General features: G+C 50.3%; 1 protein-coding gene across 1 annotated transcript in view; it reads right to left on the minus strand.

The window, feature by feature from the left end:
• The window catches only part of EPHB1 (EPH receptor B1), an 80,277-nt gene that overhangs the window by 52,238 nt on the left and 7,860 nt on the right, over nucleotides 1–20,179 (minus strand). Inside the window, exon 2 of the mRNA XM_054282348.1 lies at nucleotides 2,810–2,874. Within this exon, the coding sequence (XP_054138323.1) occupies nucleotides 2,810–2,874 (65 nt within the window). The remainder of the gene's footprint in view (nucleotides 1–2,809; nucleotides 2,875–20,179) is intronic.

A 20,179-nucleotide genomic window follows, 5' to 3' on the forward strand; every position in this document is an offset into this window, starting at 1 on the left:
CAGACAGATTTATAACCTCATAATCCATTCATTTTAACTAATCCATGTTTACAGTCTCCTCATAACAGCATTATTCATATGGCAATCTTTAAGCAGCTCCCTCAGTATCAGGGATAATTTCCAGGAGCAATGCTGCAGCAGCGCTCACGCCTGTGTTTACACAGGGCACAACGGGTGATGCCACCCTGCCCTGTCACACTGAGTCCTGACAAGCTGATGCACCACAACCAACCCTGAAACCTCACAGATTTTTTCCCTTCTTCCCTTTTCCATTGAACAATCACATCTCTCAACTCATCCTTAAGCTTCCCTCCTGTGAACCACAGCCTTGATGTAACAAAACACAGGTTTTTGTTTTGTTTTCAAAGCAGGGCCCTCATCACACTGCCAACAAGTGCAGCAGAACATTCACTCCTAGGCCCACCTACTCAGCCCTGCTACACTTAAGCCAAGATCAGAACTCAAGGTTGTGCATTGTTGTTAATCCATGGTTACTAAACCAGCAATAAAGCCTCCCTCATCCAGCCCAGTGTTCTTCCTTCTCATCCCATGCCAGGAAAGCACTGCAACACCTCCTCTCTCCCCTGTGCACAAGGCACGGGGATTCAGTGCCCCTTCATTACCAGACACCTTTTCAGAGCAGAGCTGTACAATCCTCCCTGACCAAGGGGGTTGCCATTGTTTGCTGCTCCCACCTGGGCTTTGCATCACAGCCCTGCCTCCAATTAAGGCCAGACAATGAGCTCTCCTCCAGCATTAGCACCAGCCCCGTGGCTCCACTGTCTTCACTGCAGGAACCCTCCTCTTCATCCTCAAAAACCTCAGAGCCTCAAAACTCAGAGCCTAAACCTGCCAACAAAGGTTTCCTGCATTTAGCAACAACATGAAATGCCCTTAGAAAACCCTCAGCAGAGTCCAGGGCCAGATCCTGGCACTGCTTTGTGCATCCCTTGGGTTGACCACTCCAGGTGCAGGGAGCAGCAGGTCCCTGTGGCTGGAAGGATCCACAGTGCCAGCAGCTGCTGCCACCAATGCTCTAACAGAACAAATGCATCATTTTGATGAGATACTACAAAATAACTCACAGGGAGCTGGGGATTAAGTCAGTGTTGCTCTCTGTCTCCACTATGATTTAAAGCACGTCCATCAGAAAGAGCAGGAGAGCCCACATCCTGCCACAGCCCATCCTGGGACACCACAGCTTTTTACCCTGGCTGGGGAAGGGTCTGGGGCCCCAAAAAATGGCTGAGGGAGCTGGAGAAAAGGAGGCTCAGCCTGGAGAAAAGGAGGCTCAGGAGGGACCTTCTGGCTCTGCACAACTCCAACAGGAGGAGACTCAGGGACCAAGGGACAGAACAAGAGGAAACGGCCTCAAGCTGTGCCAGGGAGGTTTAGATTTGATATTAGGGAAAATTCCTTCCCAGAAAAGGGTTGTCCAGCTCTGTCACAGCTGCCCAGAGCAGTGGTGGAGTCCCCATTTCTAGAGGGATGTAAAAGCTGTCCATACAGCTTTTGTGGCACTTGGAAATATGGGTCAGTGGTGGCCTTGGCAGTGCTGGGTTAATGGTTGGACTTGATGGTGTGACAGGGTTTTGCCAACCTAGAGAATTCTGTGATTCGATGATTTTAGATAAAAGATTTAAAATACTTTGTGGAAGATTTAATACACACTCCTGCAAAGCAGAAGCCTCCCCAGAATCTCAGAGGAGCGAGAATTGGGTGGCTGCAGGGAGGCACGGAGGGATGGAGGGATGCACACAGTGGGATGCAGGGATGGGGCTGGGGAGGGGCTTCACAGAGCTGCTCTGCAGAGGGTGAGACCACCCTGCCTTACAACACAAGCTCCCTGCCTGCCTCACACAGGCTTTCAGTGACAGCAGCTGCAGGCAGCTATTTATATCCTGTCTCCATCACCTGCACGTGCCCCTCCTGCATTTTTCCAGCAATTTATCTGGGCCCAGAATTTTTCCAAAGCAATTCAGCAGCAAAATACCCCAATTCAAGGGGCTCTGAGATGTCTGGAGTGGATTTCATGCCTGCTGCAGGTGTGGCCCAGCTTTGGTGATGGTGTCCAAAATTTCTTTTGCAGACTTGGCCAAGCCAGTGACACCCAATCAAAGATGCAGCCTGGCATCCTCTCCCCTCTGGTGCCACCACACCCTGGAGTCCCCAGGGATGGGCCCTGCTGCTGCTCCCAGCCTGCCTGTCCCACTGTGGTGCCCATCCATCAGCTCACATCCCCTCCCACCCGCAGCTCCATCTCTCACTTTTCCTGCCAGGAGAATGTGAGTCAGGTTATTTTATGCTTCCATTCCTCAAAGGCTTGTATTATATAAAAAAGATGTTTTAAGTGCCTCGGGGTGTTTGGTTCCTCATTACTTCATAAAAGTGACATTAATAGCCAAGGAAGAGCACTGCCGAGTGCAATTATGGATGATGTTCCAGGTATGAAAGCTGTTTGGAGCCTGCTAATGTTTCCTAATTATAATCCTTTTGGCACAGGGAGAGGGAAGGCACGAGCAGGGGGATGGAGAGCAGTGATGGGGCTGAACCCTTCACAAGGAAGGAGGACAGGAAGGGAAAGAGAAAGCATGGAGATGGAGACAAGCTCCATCTTCACCAAGCCCCAGGACTGGCTCGGGGAAGGATGCTCAGTCTGGCTCAGCATGCCCTGGCACTCCACACCAGCCCTATGGGGCACTGCTGTTCCCACTGACTCCTCTGGCTTCCCACCAGCATTTTACCCCTCTAAATAGTGGGGTTAAAAGCATGGACGCCCCTAGATCACATGAGGACAAGTGGAACTTACCCCTGAAGGTGGGTTGGCAGTCCAGCCCAGCTCGGCCGTTGCCGTCCGCGTATCCATCAAAGTTTCTGAGGAAACAAAAGAAAAGGAAAGTAGTTATTCCCTAAGTTTTCCATTATTTTATAGCACAGAGATGTGGGAAAACACTCAGTTGCTTTCCCAGAGCATGCACCTGACCCTTGGAGAGCTCAGGAATCATCAGAAGGTGCCCTAATGGACTCAAGGCAGTTTTGCTCTGGGGCAAACGGTGCAGGACAAGACTCTTTGCAAGGAGTCACGGCCTGAACCCAGGTCACACTGCCAGATCTGACCCTTCCCTGCCCAGGAAAGGAAAATGCTATCACCAACACAAAGAAAAACCCTAAAAACCAAAATGTGCTGTATTTCACGGAGTAACATCATTCCCTACTTTTAGATGGGAAACAAAAAACCAAAACAACAAAACACAACAAGAATAATAGTGAGAGCAACACCATAAAGAAACAGATGGGGAAAACCCTCCAGGTTTTATTTATTTGTTTGCAGCAAGCAGACATGCAGATTAATTGCCTCAATTCCTGCATCCCAACCAAACAGGAGGAGATGTGCCGCTGGCAACTGGCAGAGCTGAGCATCTCCAGTCCCTCCCCTTTCCTGCCTGGTCCCAGGTACTCACAGCAGTGCCAGGAAAAGAGGTGCAACCAGAGAAATAAAGGTCAGGAAATAAAAATCAGCCCAGGAATCTGTGCTGCCGCCGGGCTGCTGCTTTTTAATCTCTCCTGGGCTGCTGCAGCAATCACAAGCGGGAAACAAGGCTCCGATTAATCTTCCAACCCCTTCCTTCGCCGGCCGCTCCAGGATGCGAGGCTGGAGAAGCGTGACCAGGAACTCCCCGCCCTGACATGAGTGATAAACGCTCCCAAAACCCCTCCCAGGGTGAGCGTGGCCCTGGGGCAGGGAGAGCAAGGCAGTCCCCAGGCAAGGAGTGAAAAGGGCTGGGAGCTGGCAAAGCTTCTGCACCCCAAACAGGTCCCAGGATGCTGCAGTGGCACTGCCAGGGGTGCTCAAAGCCCACAGCCTCCCTGCTTTGCACAGAGCCAGGCTGCTCCTGCTTACAGTGCCCTCAGAGAGGACAAGTTTCATTCCTGCTCCACTTGGGAAACAGAAAAGCGTGGTGACCTTCACGCTGTCACATGTCACTTCATAGTTTTGGTCATTTTCCATTTGGCAGAAGGCAGCTAAAAATGAAGTATCCCAGCAGCAATTCCTCTCCAGCCTTGAATTATGGAATCCAGGAATGGTTTGGGTTGGAAAGAACCTTAAAAGCTCATCCAGTTCCACCCCCTGCCGTGGGCAGGGGCACCATCCATTATCCCAGGTTGCTCCAATCCCCATCCAACCTGGCCTTGGACACTTCCAGGGATCCAGGGACAGCCACAGCTCCTCTGGGAAGCTGTGCCAGGGCCTCATCACCCTCCCAGAGGAGGGTTTCTTCCCAACATCCCATCTAATCCTGCCCTCTGGCAGTGGGAAGCCATTCCCCCTTGTCCTGGTACTCCATGCCTTATCAAAATGGGGCCAGGGGCTTGTGCTCCAGACTTCCAGCAAGTTTCTACTGTCATCACCCTTCACCTTCCCACCACCTCCACACCTTCCTGCCCTTCCAAACAGCCCAGGCCCTAATTAAACAGCCATTAATCCTTGCAACAGCCCTTCAAATGAACAGGAAGATGTCTACAGGCATAAATGGGTGTGGAGGTAGAAGCCACAGGCCATGCAAACATCTCCCTGCCAGCGGGCTGCATGGCAAGGGATGATCTGAGAGCCCCTAAAACACTTGGTGTTCTCCCCCAAAGCAAACAGGATGTCCTTGTGCCACACAGGGGAAACTGAGGCAGCACAGAACAGGGAGACACGCGGACCATGGCCAGGCTGGGACCCAAGCTGGCTCATCCACCCTCTGTGATAAATAAGGACAGGCTCATTACAGGAAGGGCACTTCTTCCAAAAGTCTATTCAGAAAGACTTTTCACTCCATCATCTCCCTTCCTGTCCCACACACTCAGAGCTTCCTTCCCAGCTCTGACAGAGGAATGTGCTTTTGATAAAGCACAGCTGCTCTGCGGGACGGCAGCACGCGAGGACCAGCCCTGCTCTGAGATGATTCTCTCCCAAAGCCTCACCCCTTCCCTCCTCCTCCTGAGGTCCTCCCCAGACACTCCACATTCTGCAAGGAAAGCAGGAAGGCACAGCAGCAATGCTGAGGAAGACCTCAAAATAACTAAGATAATAGAGAAATTAATTAACAATAAATGAATAAATGGAAAGAAACTGCAGGGAAGCTTTTACTTTGGATGTTTCTGGAGTCCCTGGGTGATTCTGTGGCCTGTGACCAGGGAGCTCACATCCAAGAAGTTTCCACCACAGATGCAGAGCAGTGATGCAAAATGTGGAATATGTAAAATTTTCTTAAGAAAGGATGTTCATTAATGTTTGATTTGTAAGTTTCAAGCCTAATCAACAAGAAAGGAGATTTCACTCATGAAACAGCGGCTCACAAGGTCTAAGTGATGTCCAGGTGTTGGAAAGAAATTCTTTTAGAGGTAGAATTGCCTTGCTAAGGTCTAGGGCTCAACATTTCAATGATTTCAGTCCTAGAGGAGGTTGACAATGCTCGGGAAGAAGGATGTGTGTGATGTGCCACTGAGAGTGGGCACACAGAATGCAGAACTTAGAGGCCACAAGGACATTTGGCAGAAACCCCAAAATAAGTGAAAAACAGATAAAGTCAACCCAGCAACTGTGCTGAAATCAGCCCCAGCTGGGTAAAAGGTAATTCTGGCAGGGGCAGGTCATGACCAGTGACTCACAGACCACTGACCCAAGAAACCACCAACCCAAAAGAAGAGAAAGACTGATCATATGGACTAATTAGTATGAGAAACAAGATAGTCTTTAACCAACAGAAGATAGAATATTAATTGGTAAGAGAATATTGTAGCCAATAAATGCTAGTTCTTTTGATTGCAAAAATGTATAAATAGTAAAAAGCTTTGATAGTTGGAGTGCTTGAACAGCACCAAGCACCCAGGCTTGGGCAACTCTGAAATAAATAATCAATGTCTCTCTCAAGTGTATAATTATTGGCTTGCTGCATACTGGATTCCATTTTTGTGAACATTTGCACTTCCATGGCTCCATGTTTCCAAAGCAATGTGCAAAGCAAAGGAAAAAGAAGGCTGAGAGCCTGGACCCCTATAGACCATCTCCTGCACAGATCCTGTCCCATCTCCCAAGGGCACTGCATTAGACAAGAAGATCCATAAACTGGAAAAATTATTAACTCGGGAGTTTTTTGTTAAGTACAATAAGATGGTTAAATCCCCCTTCGAGTTCAAATTCCTGCTGAGTTCACCCAACCCTGTGACTGCAGAGGCACTGGCATGAGAAGGACATGGCTCAGCAACTTCCTATTGACCTTTCCTATTTCCTCTTGGAGGAAACCTTGGCTTTTACTTCATTTTCTGAAATGAAAAGTGACACTGTGACCTTGGTGGGGCACTAATGGCCAGGCTGCTCGGGGCTATGGCTGCTGAGTACCCTCCTTCAACAGATCCCAAATTCTTGTAGAAAAATGGGGAAGAGACGGAGATCCCAGCACCCACATCTGCAAAATATCCCTACAGGGGGGACACAGGATCCACCCCCCACCCATCCATCACTTGGGATTGGGCAAGGAGGACAGGCAGGGAATGCTGCTAATGAGGGGATTAGTGCAGATCAGTGCCTGAGCAGCCCTAATGAGTAGAGAAGCCACATGGACACCTTGCACCTCCCATCCCACCTGCCTCGCCCTTCCGTGAGGACCAGGCCTCGTTAACATTAATTAAACCCCCAGGGGAAGAGCCTTTCCCTGCACCTCTGACATCACTGCCCAGGTCGAGTGAACCCTGTCACCTGGATCCAGCAGTCCCACCATGCCAGCTCTGTGCCCAAGGCACTGCCACCCCCTCCCCTGGCCCAGGCTCACTCCTCCAGCATTTCCCTCCACACCTGCACAGCAGGTACCTGGGGTATTCTGCTGTCAGGAGGGAGCTCAGTAAGTTCACTGGGAGAAGTCTCTGGGATCAGAGGCTCTGCTGGCCAGGCTGTGACAGCCCAACCCCTCATTAGGGAGAGAGGAGCTCTGCTACCGAGAGCTGAGCTCTCTTGGAGTGAAGAATCTTCAGCTGTATACAGTAGATTTTCTTTAATGGACACATTACTTTAAACTAAGCCTTCACCATCTGTTCCAGTCCCTAATTATCAATACAAAAACAAACGTCTACTCACAATTACACTCGTAACAAGTAAAGATGCCAGCAATTAGAATGCACCAGCTTCCCTGCACGGAGCAGCACATCCATCTGGGATGGCACTCTGAGATCCAGGCAGGCAGGGCTCGCTGCTGTCCCGGGCTCCCCACACCCTCCCGGGCAAACCTGGGCAGGGATGATGCCTGCGGCAGGATAAGCTGCGCCTCAGAGGAGTGAAGGATGGGCTGGCATCCTTCCAGCAGCAGGGAAAAAATAAGTTTATTTGGGCGAGAATAGCCTTCATCTCACACCAGCTGATGCCGCCTTGCCAACCACTCTTCCCGCAGGATTGAAGCCTCTTCCAGAAAAACCTTCCTGAACTGGCCAAAATGAAGCAGAACTTATTTCCCAAAAATCCCAGCCTGAAACCCGTATTTCAGACCTCTCAAGGGCAGGTTCTTGCCCATCACGCTGGGACAAGGTGTCACTGTTCCCTAGAAGGGGCGGGATCTGGCTGCAGGCAGACACACAAAGGGAGAGGGCCAACCCGTACTAACCCAACCTGATCGCGTTTTGATGCTGTTATCTGGAAGGAAAGAGATACAACAACAAATTTTCTGCTCAGGGAGGCCACAAAGACACTTCTACAAGTGCATCACTCCTCAGTAATTGCCTCGGGTCCCTCTCCCGAAGCAAGGAACAGCAGCTCTCTCCCTCCTGCACGAAGATAACGGCAGGAACCAGCCTAAGGCGCTCGAAAGCAAATGCTTGGGCATATGTAGAGAGACACAGGCTTGTCTAAGACAACCAAGAGGAAAAAGATAGAAATTAAGCAAAATAAGGAGAGAGGAGGCTTGATAACAACAGATGGGGAGAGGGAGATTTGGAAAGTATGCCAGCTGCTGGAAATAAGCCCCCCATGATACGTGGGGAGCAGGGAGGTGGGTGCTGATAGCTGAGCCTTTGGAGGGAGGGGCGATGGGAGGGCAAGGCACACAGGGCTCGGGTATGGGGGGATAAAGGATGCTCCACAGGTGGGAACCTCAGAGACCCATCCTGAGGTGCCTCAGTAAAGTGTCAATGGCATCAGCACAAAATCCAGCGCCAGAGCACATCCCTGGGCACCCGCAGCGTGGTTTTCTGAAGGGGAACAATAGCAAGACTTCTTTTCCATAAGGAAAGCACTATATTTTCCCCTCTATTTCACGCTCATAAATGCCAAGCTTGCTTCCTACCTCTTCCTACCCTTCCGAGAGCTTCAGCAGAATCAGCCCAAGGCGAACGCACAGCTTGGGAAGCTTCTGTCCAAGTTTGGTGACATTACCAGGGGAAGGGAATGACAGGGAAACTGCGCCAAGACGCTTTATTCTCGAGCCTGGTGCTAAATAACATTAACTGCTATGGTATCACAAGCTCTGCCTTCCCAGGGCTGCTGGGACTTCAAGCCATGTCCACGTGCAGGTGGCACCATGGCTTCCATCATCACCACCACTCCAGACACTCGTGGTGTGCATCACAGCTCTCAATGCCAATGGAAGGAAAGTCCCACATGTCCCAGCAGAATAATCAGAATTTAATTCTCACTGTTCCCATAGGGTAATTTATCCTCCACTCCACTCTGGTGAGACCTCACCTGCAGCACTGTGTCCAGCTCTGGAAGGACATGGGGCTGCTGGAGGGAATCCAGAGGAGGCCAAGAAGATACCTAGAGGGATGGAGCAGCTCTGCTATGAGTTAAGGCTGAGAGAATTGGGATTGCTCAGCCTGGAGAAGAGAAGGCTCTCATATATTGATGCTTCAGTAAATAAAAGGGACTCCAAGAGAGCCAAAGAGGAACTGGAAAAAGGCATGGAGTTACAGGACAATGAGGAGTGGCTTCCCACTGACACAGAGTACATTTATGTTGGCTATTGGGAAGAAATTCTTCCCTGTGAGGGAGGTGAGGCCCTGGCACATGTTGCCAAGAGTTGGTGTGGCTGCCCCTGGACCCCTGGCAGTGTCCAAGGCCAGGTTGGATGGGGCCTGGAGCAACCTGGGATAACAGAAGGTGTCCCTGGCCATGACAGGAGTCATGAACAATAGGAGTTTTAAGGTCCTTCCTACGCAAACCATTCTGGGATTCTATGATTCCATGAAAGCATCCAAGCACACACCAGGAAGTTGCCTGAGTAATTCCAGGTTCCTCTCTATGACCACACTTCTAACCACAAGTCCAGGGTTGCCTGTGCAAGTTTTTAATATATCCTTAAATTTAGACTAAGCTGGGAAAAAGCAGGAACACAAAATCCATACAGCTCTGCCACAAGGATTTAGGCAGTGAGCTGCTGGAGGCACATCCCACCCCAAATATCTCTTCTGCTGGGGGTCTCCCCATTTGGTTCCTGCTTGGAACTGTGAGGGGAGCGCTGCCGTGCCAGAGCCAGCACAGCTCCTGCACATCAGGAATGCTGTGGCATCTCCCAGACGGTTTAATTACAGCACTGGAGCAGCAGCAAAGGTATGAGCAGGATCAGCCTCTCCCCTCCAACAAGAGCTGCTGCTCTTCACAGCTTCCTGAAAGCGCTGCCTTCCCCAAGCCGCTTCCAGCATCTCTGCGCTTTCAATCAAAAATATTACAGCAACAACTAATTACGTCCCATCATTCCCAGGGCTCTCTGCCTTTAATGGTGCGTTTTGCTGCTACACAGCGACGGTGGAACGGCTCTGGAAGTGCATAACGAGCTCTCCCCATCAATCTCCCGCGGGTTCGTTATGAAGGATTACCCACCGAGTAACAAACCCCGCCACGGAGGGGGAGGATGCGCTAAACAACAACAAGTCAACACAAAATATTGCCTTCCTGCATTCTAAGGGTCTGTGCAAACCTCTCAGGAGAGAGAAGCAGCTGAGCCTGCTCTGCAAAGACTTCCCAGCCATTGCCAGCATGAGGAGACCTGCGGTGGCCAAAAAGCCCCCCACTTCCAGCTGGAAAGGGAAGGAATTTCTGTCTATCAGGCGAGAAGGAGTGTGCCGTGTCAATTTGTGATGGGCTGCATTACGCTGTGGCTGCACAGCACAGTCCCGGCCTCCTCCGGGATCCCCCGTCAATGCCATGGATTTCAGCGAGCAATGAAGATGCATCGCAGCAGGGCAGGCGATAACTTAATGAAGCTCAGATTTGGGGGTGTTTGCTCAGCAACTACAGAACAACTTTATCAATAAAGCGCTGCCTGCTGTGCTGTGGGATGAAATGCTCTAATTGCAAGTGGCAAACGCTCCCCACATCGGGATACGCTAAATTGAAATATGCTGGTTGATGTGCCTGAAAGCACCCAATCAAATACCTGCTTCCATTTTTGCAAGAGTCCATGCATTCATACACATGCACGGCAAGAGAAAAACCCAAAGCAAAACCCCAGCCAAAAAAAGTTCAGGAGGTGATGCAAAGTCTGGACCATAAGGACCAAGCCCTGTTCACAACTCTCACTCCACCTCCAGCCCCAGCATCTCCCCTCGGTTTCCAGGCTCCAAAGGGACTTGACCCAGCGTGGGTACGTGATGTTGGACAAGCTCAGACGAAGCCATACAATCCATTTATCATAATCCTACCGAGGAGAGAGACAGTAAATCAAAGAGACAACCAGCCTGCAAATAAATTACTGAGGGGAGGGAGAGGGGGAGAAGGATAGAGAGGAAGAGAGAGAGAACTGCAGAGGGAGAGATAAGGGAAAGGGAAGGAAATGACAGAGAATTACTAAAAAATGCATACATCACAGGAAAAAAACAAACAAAGGGGACCAAATCAAATGGAAAGATAAGAGAAAAAAGATAGGGCTTTCAATACCTTTTGTTTTCTAAATTGCAAACCTATTTTAGAAAATTTGGAAACAAGTTTTCAACTATCAGGAACTCATTTGCTCCTGTCATGACAGAATCAGTTGCTGATATCATACTTTTTATAATTGCACACAGGCCCTGGATACCCAAAATCCACACACACCATACACACAGGTCACTGTCCATACATCATCATTTACAGTTTGGCAACTCAAAGTCAAGCAGCACCCAGGGCTGAGACAGCACTTTAATGAACACCCTGCCCCCCCTCCCAAGACAGACCCAGCCATGCCAAGGGCCCATTCAGAGCAGGCAGATGATGCAGTTTTCTTTCAGGAGCACATTTTCCAGAACAATGTCACCATGCATCTAAATCCCCATCCCTGCTTTCTCAAGGCTGGGCTGCCAGCAAACCTCTCAGAACGCCGCAGCCTGCCCCAGAAATCACCATATGTCAGGCTTGGCATGCAGCTCACTTCATCCTCCACAAGATGGGGAAGAGGAACTCAGCCAACCAGGGATGGGCAGAGGCTCTCCCAGAAACCTTAACCTCCAAAAATCTTTGTGGGACTGCCTCAGAGAAGGTCCAGCTAAGTGGTGGAGAAGGTCTGGTTTGAAGGAAAGATCACTTAGGTTGGGCAGAGCACTCATCTGCTGTTCAGCATCCATGAGGTCAGCCCTCAGGAGCACAGGGCAAAGCAGATGAAGACTGAGGGTCAGGTGCCTGAGGACACTCTGTCCCTTGTCCATGTAGTCAGGTGGCTCCAGCATAGGCTGGGCACAGCAGCCTCACATCATTGGACTCTCTGGGTGGAGACCAGCTCATCTGGACACCCATTTCACTAGCTGAAAGAACAAGGAGGAGCCAGAACCCCATCCATCATATGTCCTGGGGGAGCACCGAGTCTTGAGAATAATCCAAACATTGTTGGGTAATAACACCAACAACTTCCTGTTTTCCACTACTTTTCCATAGCTCACATCTTGGTCAACATCCAGTTACCCACACGGGCTGCATGTGGTGTGCTCCAGCCAGGTGAAATGGAAGCAAGCCAACTCACCCATAAGGATCCATTCTGCCAGGAGCTCCCCTCTTGGGAAAAGGGAACTTCATCACACTATCAGAAAGCAAGGAACTCCAAAAAGAGATAAAAAATAATAAACACAAGCAGCCTTGAGATTTTGCAGACAAGGGCCATTTGAAGCCTAATGAGTTCTGTGGAAGTGGGCTCCTTATCAGCTGGGATTCCCCTGGAAATGAGAGCCTCTAAATACAGAATTAGTCATCTGAGAAGATAGAGCTGCCATAAACATCAATAGCATCTGCAATTACACGTGCTAGGGTGAATTACAAGGATACACAGTCTTCATGCCTGGATCCACGGCACCCATGGGATTGCAGGGGCTCTCCCAAGCAGCAGGCTCACATATGTCTTACAGGGGCACATGCTTGACTCCAAAGCCAACTTCCAGTGCTGGAGTACAGTGGGTGCACTGAGCTTTGGTGAATTCCTATGCCAGACCTGTCCCTGCCTTTCCCCACAGCTCTCCTTCCCCGCTGGATTTATTTTGCCTTACTCCAGGGTAGCACCGCCTGTGAGGAAAACTCTAAAAATCAAAACATTTATCCTGCGTTTCCCTACACGCCTTTATCACATCTTTAGAGATTCAGGATGAGTCAGTGTCTTGGACCACGTTCTCCAGAAAAGCTTCACGTTCGCTACAAAACCAGGCATCTCATGGAGCCCTAAATGTGAAATGCCAGCCCAGCTGTCAGAGAGCCCTCGCACCCAGAGCTGCACCTGGCACCATCCAGCTCCTATTTACTAGATCTTATTTTAAAATGTCACAGGGATTCTGCGTGAGCCACAAGCATGACAGACTGCTCAGAGCAAGCACTGCCAGGGGACTTAAGCTTAGCACAGGCACAACTGTTCCCAGTGCATCCAAGGGCTTGGTGCTTCCCCAGTCACCAACACTTTTCACCCCAGCACAGCCCAGCTGCAGCCACACTGATCCTCTATTTTTTAATGCAGCTTCTGACGCATACTAAAGCCTTCTGGGGGGCTAGCCAAAAATTTCACTAGTAAGAACTTAAAAACAGCATTTCTGGTCCACCCACGCACAGGGGATCTCAGGGGGAGAAGAGGGAAAGCAGCAGGGCGAGCGTGGAATCGCACTGGGATGCTCTGGCTGCGCTGGGGATGACGAGCGATCTGCAGCTGCGAGAGCAGAGCCCTCAAGGAGAGGAGGTGGAAATATTGAACCTCAAACGGAGCAAGCTGCAAAAGCGCCGTCCCCCAGCCCGGTGCCGGCCGTGCCGAGCGTTCTCCCCGGCTTCTGCACCATATGGAGTCAGCTCCGAGTGCAAACGAGGCAAAGAGCAATAAATCTGTGCCACCACAGCAGCACGCGGCTGCCGGCAGCGCAGGGAAGCTCCGTCAGGACACGGATGGGATGGGGGAAGGCTCTGCCTGCAGCCCTCAGAATGCCTTGGTGGAGAAGCCCATCACCCACTGAATCCCCACCAACAAAAAGGACGTGGCAAAGCCAACCGGTCCATTGGAAAGGGCAGAGCACCCCATCAGCAGACCCTGCTGGGTTCTTTGCTCTGGCTCCACATACAAATGCCCTGGAATTCTCAAAATGTGCTGGAAACTCGTCCTGGGCTCTCCCAGCTTTGCCTTTTTTTCTTCTTCTTCTCCACTTTTAGATTTAGACAAAACAAGCATCAGCCAGGATCTGTAACCATCCTGCAACCTATCCAAAAATCTTTCCTATCAGTCTGAGCCGCCTTTAGCTTTAGTACACACACAGCTGGTCTGGTGAGTGTTTGCTGAGATTTCCAAACATCCATTCACACAAGGTGCCAGCTCCACAGGCCAGTGGGGCTGGGTTAAATCCTTGACTAAATTCACCAACAACAACGAGCAACTGTAATCACCTTGGAAGACTCTATTCATCAACAAGGGTTCAGGACCCTTTGCTGTACGCTCATGGCGCATCATCCAAATGGTGCCAGAATCAGTGGGCAAACAGCTGCCTGCCCCCCAGCTCGTGCCAGCACAGAGACAGCACCAGGGATCCCCCCATGCCAGGAGCCTCTTCTGTGAGAAGGGAAGAAACACAAGCACTCCTCTAAGTCAAGCTTAAATCACAAGATTTTGCTCCGCGCCATTCTTAGGCCGAGCTTATCCTGCAAGCTGCAGTGCCCAGCTGAGCTGCTGCACAGGCACAGCTCCCACAGGCCCTGGGGGTGAGGAAGGGGAGGAGGAAGAGGAGGATGCCGGCAGGAGGTGCCACTTGGCAGGCAGCCTGCCTGGCACACCCCTGCCTCCAGCCCCAGCGCCTGCGCAAGCTGGGAAAAGGCTCCAGCATGAGGACGGCCATCTGCGTGCCGGGAGCCGCGCCAAAGCCGGTTCAGGGATCAGTTCTCCCCCTCCTCCTCAGGACAGCCTCCTGCCCAAATGCTGACTTTACACACGGGTGACACCTCACCAAAAAACTTCAGCACAACTGCAGGAGGTAACCAAGGAGAAGTCCCCCAGTCAGGCAGCCCAGTCACTGACCAGAGCCCTGGAGGTGCCCGCGACCTGCTGCAGGTGAGGGATGGTCCTGGCACAGCCAGAACAGCTCCATTTCATGCAACACCAGCTCTGCTCATTTTTAAAGCGTTGCTGGTTGATGATAAAGTTCCCCTGAAGCTCATCTCCATACCCACCTCTTCTCCTGATGACGGTGACCCATCCTCCCTGATTGTGGTTTCCTTGCTGAAATAAATCACTTTAAGTGCACATTGTGCTCAGGGTCTCATTACTGTTCATCATCTTCTGCGCAACAGAGCTGTCACATCCTCGCAAACTCTGTCACCTGGGCGACACAGGAGCCATTCGGGAGGGCAGGCAGGTGGGAAGAAAGCACCCAGGGCTTGACAGGGTACCAGCTTCCCATTGCCCTCGTCTGCAGTGTTTGAATAGTGGGCTCACAGCCCTCATGGCACAAAAGCTCAGGAGAACAAAAGCAAGAAGGAGCAACACGTGTCCAAGATGGGATCAGTGCACCAAGGCCCCAGATGGATGGTAGCAGGAGTGGCACAAGCACCTTGATGGCCAAGAGGGCTTTCCTTCAGCAAGTTATGTCCCTGCCAGAAAACCTCCTCCAAAAGAAGTGGAAGAAATTATCCTCCCCTAGTTTGGAGGAGAAACATCCAAAGAAGGGAAGGAGGAAGAGCCAGGCACAGGGGCAGCAAGACAGTCACCAATCCTTCTCCAGGTGGATTCTAGGCAGCACCATGCTCACCTGTGATGAGCTGTCTCATCACAAATGGGTGCTTACAACTCCACGAGGTTGCTCCAGATCAATGCAGAACAGAAGACTGGGTCATGCTGCACACAGTAAATTAAAAGTTCATTGCCAAAATCCCACAAGCACCCACCAGACAACAGCATCACAAAAGTACCGTTTGCCTGTCACCTCGCTTCTGAAAGGCAAACACTCAGGAGAGAAAGGGAGTGATTAAGGCTGCTGCTAATCTTGGAGAGTCCACAAAGATGGGTCTGCTCGGTTTTTAACAAGGACAGAGTGTAAGTACCACCAGCCCCAGATGGTCAGTGGTCCTGAGAGGGCGGGGACCAGCCTGGAATGAAAGGCCAACTCACACAGCCAGGAAGGAGCTGCTCACCCATAGCCATGTGGACAGCTCCTGCATCCCTGTGCATCAGCACAGCTCCCTGGGGAAAGAGGCTGTTTCCCAGCCTGATGTCTGGGAGCCTGCAAAGGTTTGGGTTTCCCACCAAATACTCAACACCTACAAAAATCCTGGAGCACAGCTGTGGAGAAGAGACACTGCTCTCACACTTTCCTCAAGTTTAACATTTGTACTTCTCTAAAATTCTTCATCTCACTCATCCCATCACACCTTCACAGGAAAACAACTCTCACTGCTCTGGTGACCAGGGCAGGAGAAGATCCCCAGAAATGTAAGTAGGAGAAAAGCCCCGCAGACGCGGCAGGAGAAGACCCCCCAGACACGTCATCCATCACTGCCAGGAAGGGTTCCCCAGGTGGTCCCTGGGGCTCTGCTCAGTTCTCCCAGCATCCCATCCCAGGCATCCTGCTGCAGGCTGGGGACCCCCGTGCCCCCTGCTCGCCCAGGGCACTCGCACACATGTTCGCACACGCCGGCACGGAGCGGGAGGGGAAGCCGGGCTGCAGGAATAACACAGGCACACAAACAAAAGAGCACAAGCCATTAATCTGGGTGAACCAGAGGAAATGAAATCATTATGTCTGCAGCTACAACATCCCGAGGAACAAATTTCCTGCCTGGATAATAAATGGATTCTTTTGTTTCACATTGGCCCCAACCACGTGACTCTCTTGGCCTATTCCTCATCCAAAACATCTTGCTGTATAAATACCCAGACGGGTTTGAATTTCAGCTGCTAAAAATATGTTTTAATTATAATAATATATAATAATAATAATAACAACAACAAAAAAAATCTGGATCTACAGGCTCCCCTCGCCTCCTAAACAACCTCTGAAGACTTTCCAGCAGGCAGGCAAGCAAACAAAAAGTCCCAAATTGCCAAAAAAAGCTGAACAGTACAAATGCAGCCTTTAAAAAATGACTGAGGCACCTGAAAGCAGCTCCAGGTTAATGCTTGCAATAAATAATCCCTGCCAGGAAGAAAAATGACGGGTGCATGAAGATTTGAAGCACGATGGCCCAGAAGTATCTGCTAAGCACCTCCCAGCAGCGGGACGGGACCAAAGCCACAAGGCACATCAATGACAGCTCCAACTTTGGGGCTGTGCAGCTTTTCTTCTGAGCCAGGTTTTCTTCTGGTGGCTCACTAGGGCTTGGGACTTATCCATTGCATGGATGGGGGGAATGCAAGATCTGGCCTCCTCTGGCTTGGCAAGGTGCTCCTCAGCTGCAGGAGTCTCCAGGGATGCAGACCTTGAAGAGAGCTGTGTGAATGACTGGTTCCAACTGTTCCTTTAATCTGCAACTCCATCACATCATTCACTTAAAACCACTTTTGCATCTAATTGCATATTTTGCTTCTGCTTTCAGCTTCTTTTTGCTCGCCTTCCCAGCTTCACCAACACATTGCAAGCACTGCAACAAGTTTCAAAACAAGAGGCGGTTTTGAAGCCAAACATCAAAGCGCCTTGGTCTTGCACAAAGTCTAAATTGTTTGGATGTCAGAGAGAGACCTCCACACAGGGAAACAAGCTCAAAAATTCCCTCCAGCTAGCAGGCAGCCATGGGAAGAAAATCCAATCAAGCCCACTATGCTCGACCACAGCTCTTACTTGGGGTTGGACTTGTTCTCCATCGCCCCAAACATCCCAGCACCCAATGACTTCTCTTCAATTCCACACACACACAGAGGAAACCTCTGGTGCATCACACCAGCAGAACCTCAATTTTGTTTTCCTTTTAGGATCATCTTTAATTCCAATTATATTTTGGATGCTAGGGAAAGCATACAAGAACAGTTGCTGCCTCATTTCTGTTGCTTATCGCCGCTGTTACTTCAAGGAAGGGGAGGAGGAGAAAAAAAGAAAGGGGAAAAAAAAGCCCAGTCCTTGGAAACTAAATATTTACACACCCACATAAGCTAATCCCAGCAGATCCAAGGGTGGGAAGCCTATTTAAAAAACATCCCTAATTACTTTCCCATTTTAAAGGGAATAATCTGGCCATTAGCTCGAATGCTTTACTTAAGTAATCACTTATTTTTCAAGAGGAATAATCTGCTGGTGTTTGCACAGACAGGACAGGGGACTGAGAAACCATTGTTATACCCTTTCCTCAGGTACAGCTGCTAAGAGTCAAGTGACACGGAGGGGCTGATGGAGCCGAGGGGAGTCAGGAACTCAACACATGCCACCCTTGGGAGGCCACCCCTGGAACATGGACAGGGCCACCGCATGGCCCGACACCTTACTGGTCCCTGCATTGCACCACAAGGAAACTGTTGGGAAAAGGGGAGTTCTCAAGGTAAAATGGCAAAGAAAAATGGGAACAGACACCAAACACCTCAAAAGGCCACCAGTCCCCTCACAGAGATGCTCTGGCAAATGCCCCCATCCCTCCCAGCAGTGCCAGGAGCAGGGAAACACAGCAGGTTGATACTGCAAAACACTGACTGATCAAGAGCATCTTTCAGTCCCTTTTTGCTGATGTATTAACAAAACGTTCTCTTATCAGAAAATAAAGTGGTTTCTGCTGGAAAAAAAATGTCAGTAATCCAGACATAAGGATATATTGAAGGATTCCCAAAGTCTCTCTGTAACAGCAAAGCAAAGAGCAGCAATTTGCTAATTGGCTGCTGAAGGAAAGGGCTGGAACCCTGAGGATGGGCAGAGGTTTGATTATAAGACACACACAGTGGATCATTTAGAAAGATAAAACCGCGCTCGCTCTGCCGCAGCCAGCTATTAAAAGTGGAGAATGTTATTTCAGGTAATAAAGAGCAGGACCTGAGGACCAGCCTGGGAATTCAAATTTACAACTTGTATCAAATTCATCTGCTGTAAAACTCCACCTAGTTTATAAGTTTCTCACCAACTTCATAAAACATGTTTTATTATTATTGTTTTCTGACTCTCCTGCCTTAATAAAATTCCTCTCCCAGCCTGTGTGGGTGTTGCATTATAAACATTTGCACTTTGATTCATTCAAGACTGCAGAAAGCTTTCAAGGTAACCTATTAGGAATACTTTAAATGGTTCAAAGACATCCCAGTTTCCCCTGAATGCTGCAAAGCTTTAAAGAACAAAATAAAAACGTGCCTTGCTGCAAACCACCTCCAAAAATCTGCTGGGCTGGTGACTCAGGAGATGGGAGTGACCACATAGGTCAGTGAAAGAGGGGTCCAGAGTGGGAAAACACACGAGTTATCAGGGCACAGGCTAAGGTGGGCACCCACTCATCACTCCCCAAGCCCCCTCACCAGGGAGCTGGAGGGACTTACTAACAAAAGATTCTCCCGGGGATGATGTGAGTGCATCCCACTGGCAGGAGGCAGGCAGACCACTTTTGGGGATGCTGCTGAGTGGTTCCCACTGGTGGGAGGCAGCTGGACTGTTTTTAGGGATGCTGCCAAGTAGTTCCCACTGGTGGGAGGCAGCCAGACCATCTTCCCACAAGTTAAGGAGACAACCGTACAAAAGCAGGGATTTCCTCAGCCCTGGCAAGCAGAGCCCAGCACTGGCACACAAAGCAGGGCTGGAAGGAGCGTCCTTCTCCAAGCAGCCCCTTTTCTCCTGCCTCAGCCACAGCCCAGTGAAGCTAAGGAGCAGCTTTCCATGGCTTTGAGCAGCTCTGAGCAGCCTCCCTGCCGTGGGCACGCAGCAGTGCCGCCAGCGCAGCGATAACCCACGCGCGGCACGAGAATAAAAGCTGAGTTTTAGAGGGATGCTGAACACAATGAGCTCGTGCCCTGAGAGCTCCCAGCAGCCAGCAGCCACCTCCTCTCCTCCACTGAGTTAGCTGCAGCATCCAGGGGTCAGGGGGCACAGCCAGCCCATGGACAGAGCATGGGAGGCTCAACCTGAGCTGGGTGCAAAGAAAAAGGCACTGATGCCTTTAATTCCTGCACAGCTGCTGCTTTTCTCTGCTTGACTGAGCAAGAGAGAGGTTACCTGGCACAATGCACTAGGCTCAAGGAGCCACACACCCCTCCCCAGGAAACACAGTACAGAACTGATCCTCCTTTATTTCATTGCACCAGAAATTACCACCTTACAGTCCATCTCTGGTCACAATAACCTCATTGTATGTGACTTCCCAGCACCTCTGTTTAGAGTCTGATGGCCTCAAACGTCTTAGACCCCCACCAGCAATTTCAGCTTAAGAAGCAAAGCACAGGCAGCAAAGGCCAGGAGATTCACCCACTTGTGTGGAGCTTCAGCCAAACTCCACAGGCTGGGGAAGAGCTCTGTGCTCCAGGTTCACTTGCAGCCAGGTCATGCCCATAATTTCCAGGACTAATAAAAACTGCTTTAAAAATAATCACAGCAGAAGAGCAGGGATGGAGTGGCCACGTGGTGAGGGCACACACCTATGGAGCAGCCTCTCCAGCTCCGTGGGCACATCATGGGAGGGAAAGGTCCTGGACTAGTCAAAACCATTACAAGAAGCACTTCTGACAGTACAATTGTGACAATTTTGTTACTTCCAAACACATTTGTTTCAAATGAAAAGCAAAGCCAGCATCAAATGGAGCACTGCAAGAGCATCCCACTCATGCTCTCTCCCTACACA

This window comes from Melozone crissalis, unplaced genomic scaffold (assembly GCF_028551555.1).
Source record: "Melozone crissalis strain CALT ecotype California unplaced genomic scaffold, PUWL_Pcris_2 ptg000034l_1, whole genome shotgun sequence".
In the NCBI taxonomy this organism is placed as follows: domain Eukaryota; kingdom Metazoa; phylum Chordata; class Aves; order Passeriformes; family Passerellidae; genus Melozone; species Melozone crissalis.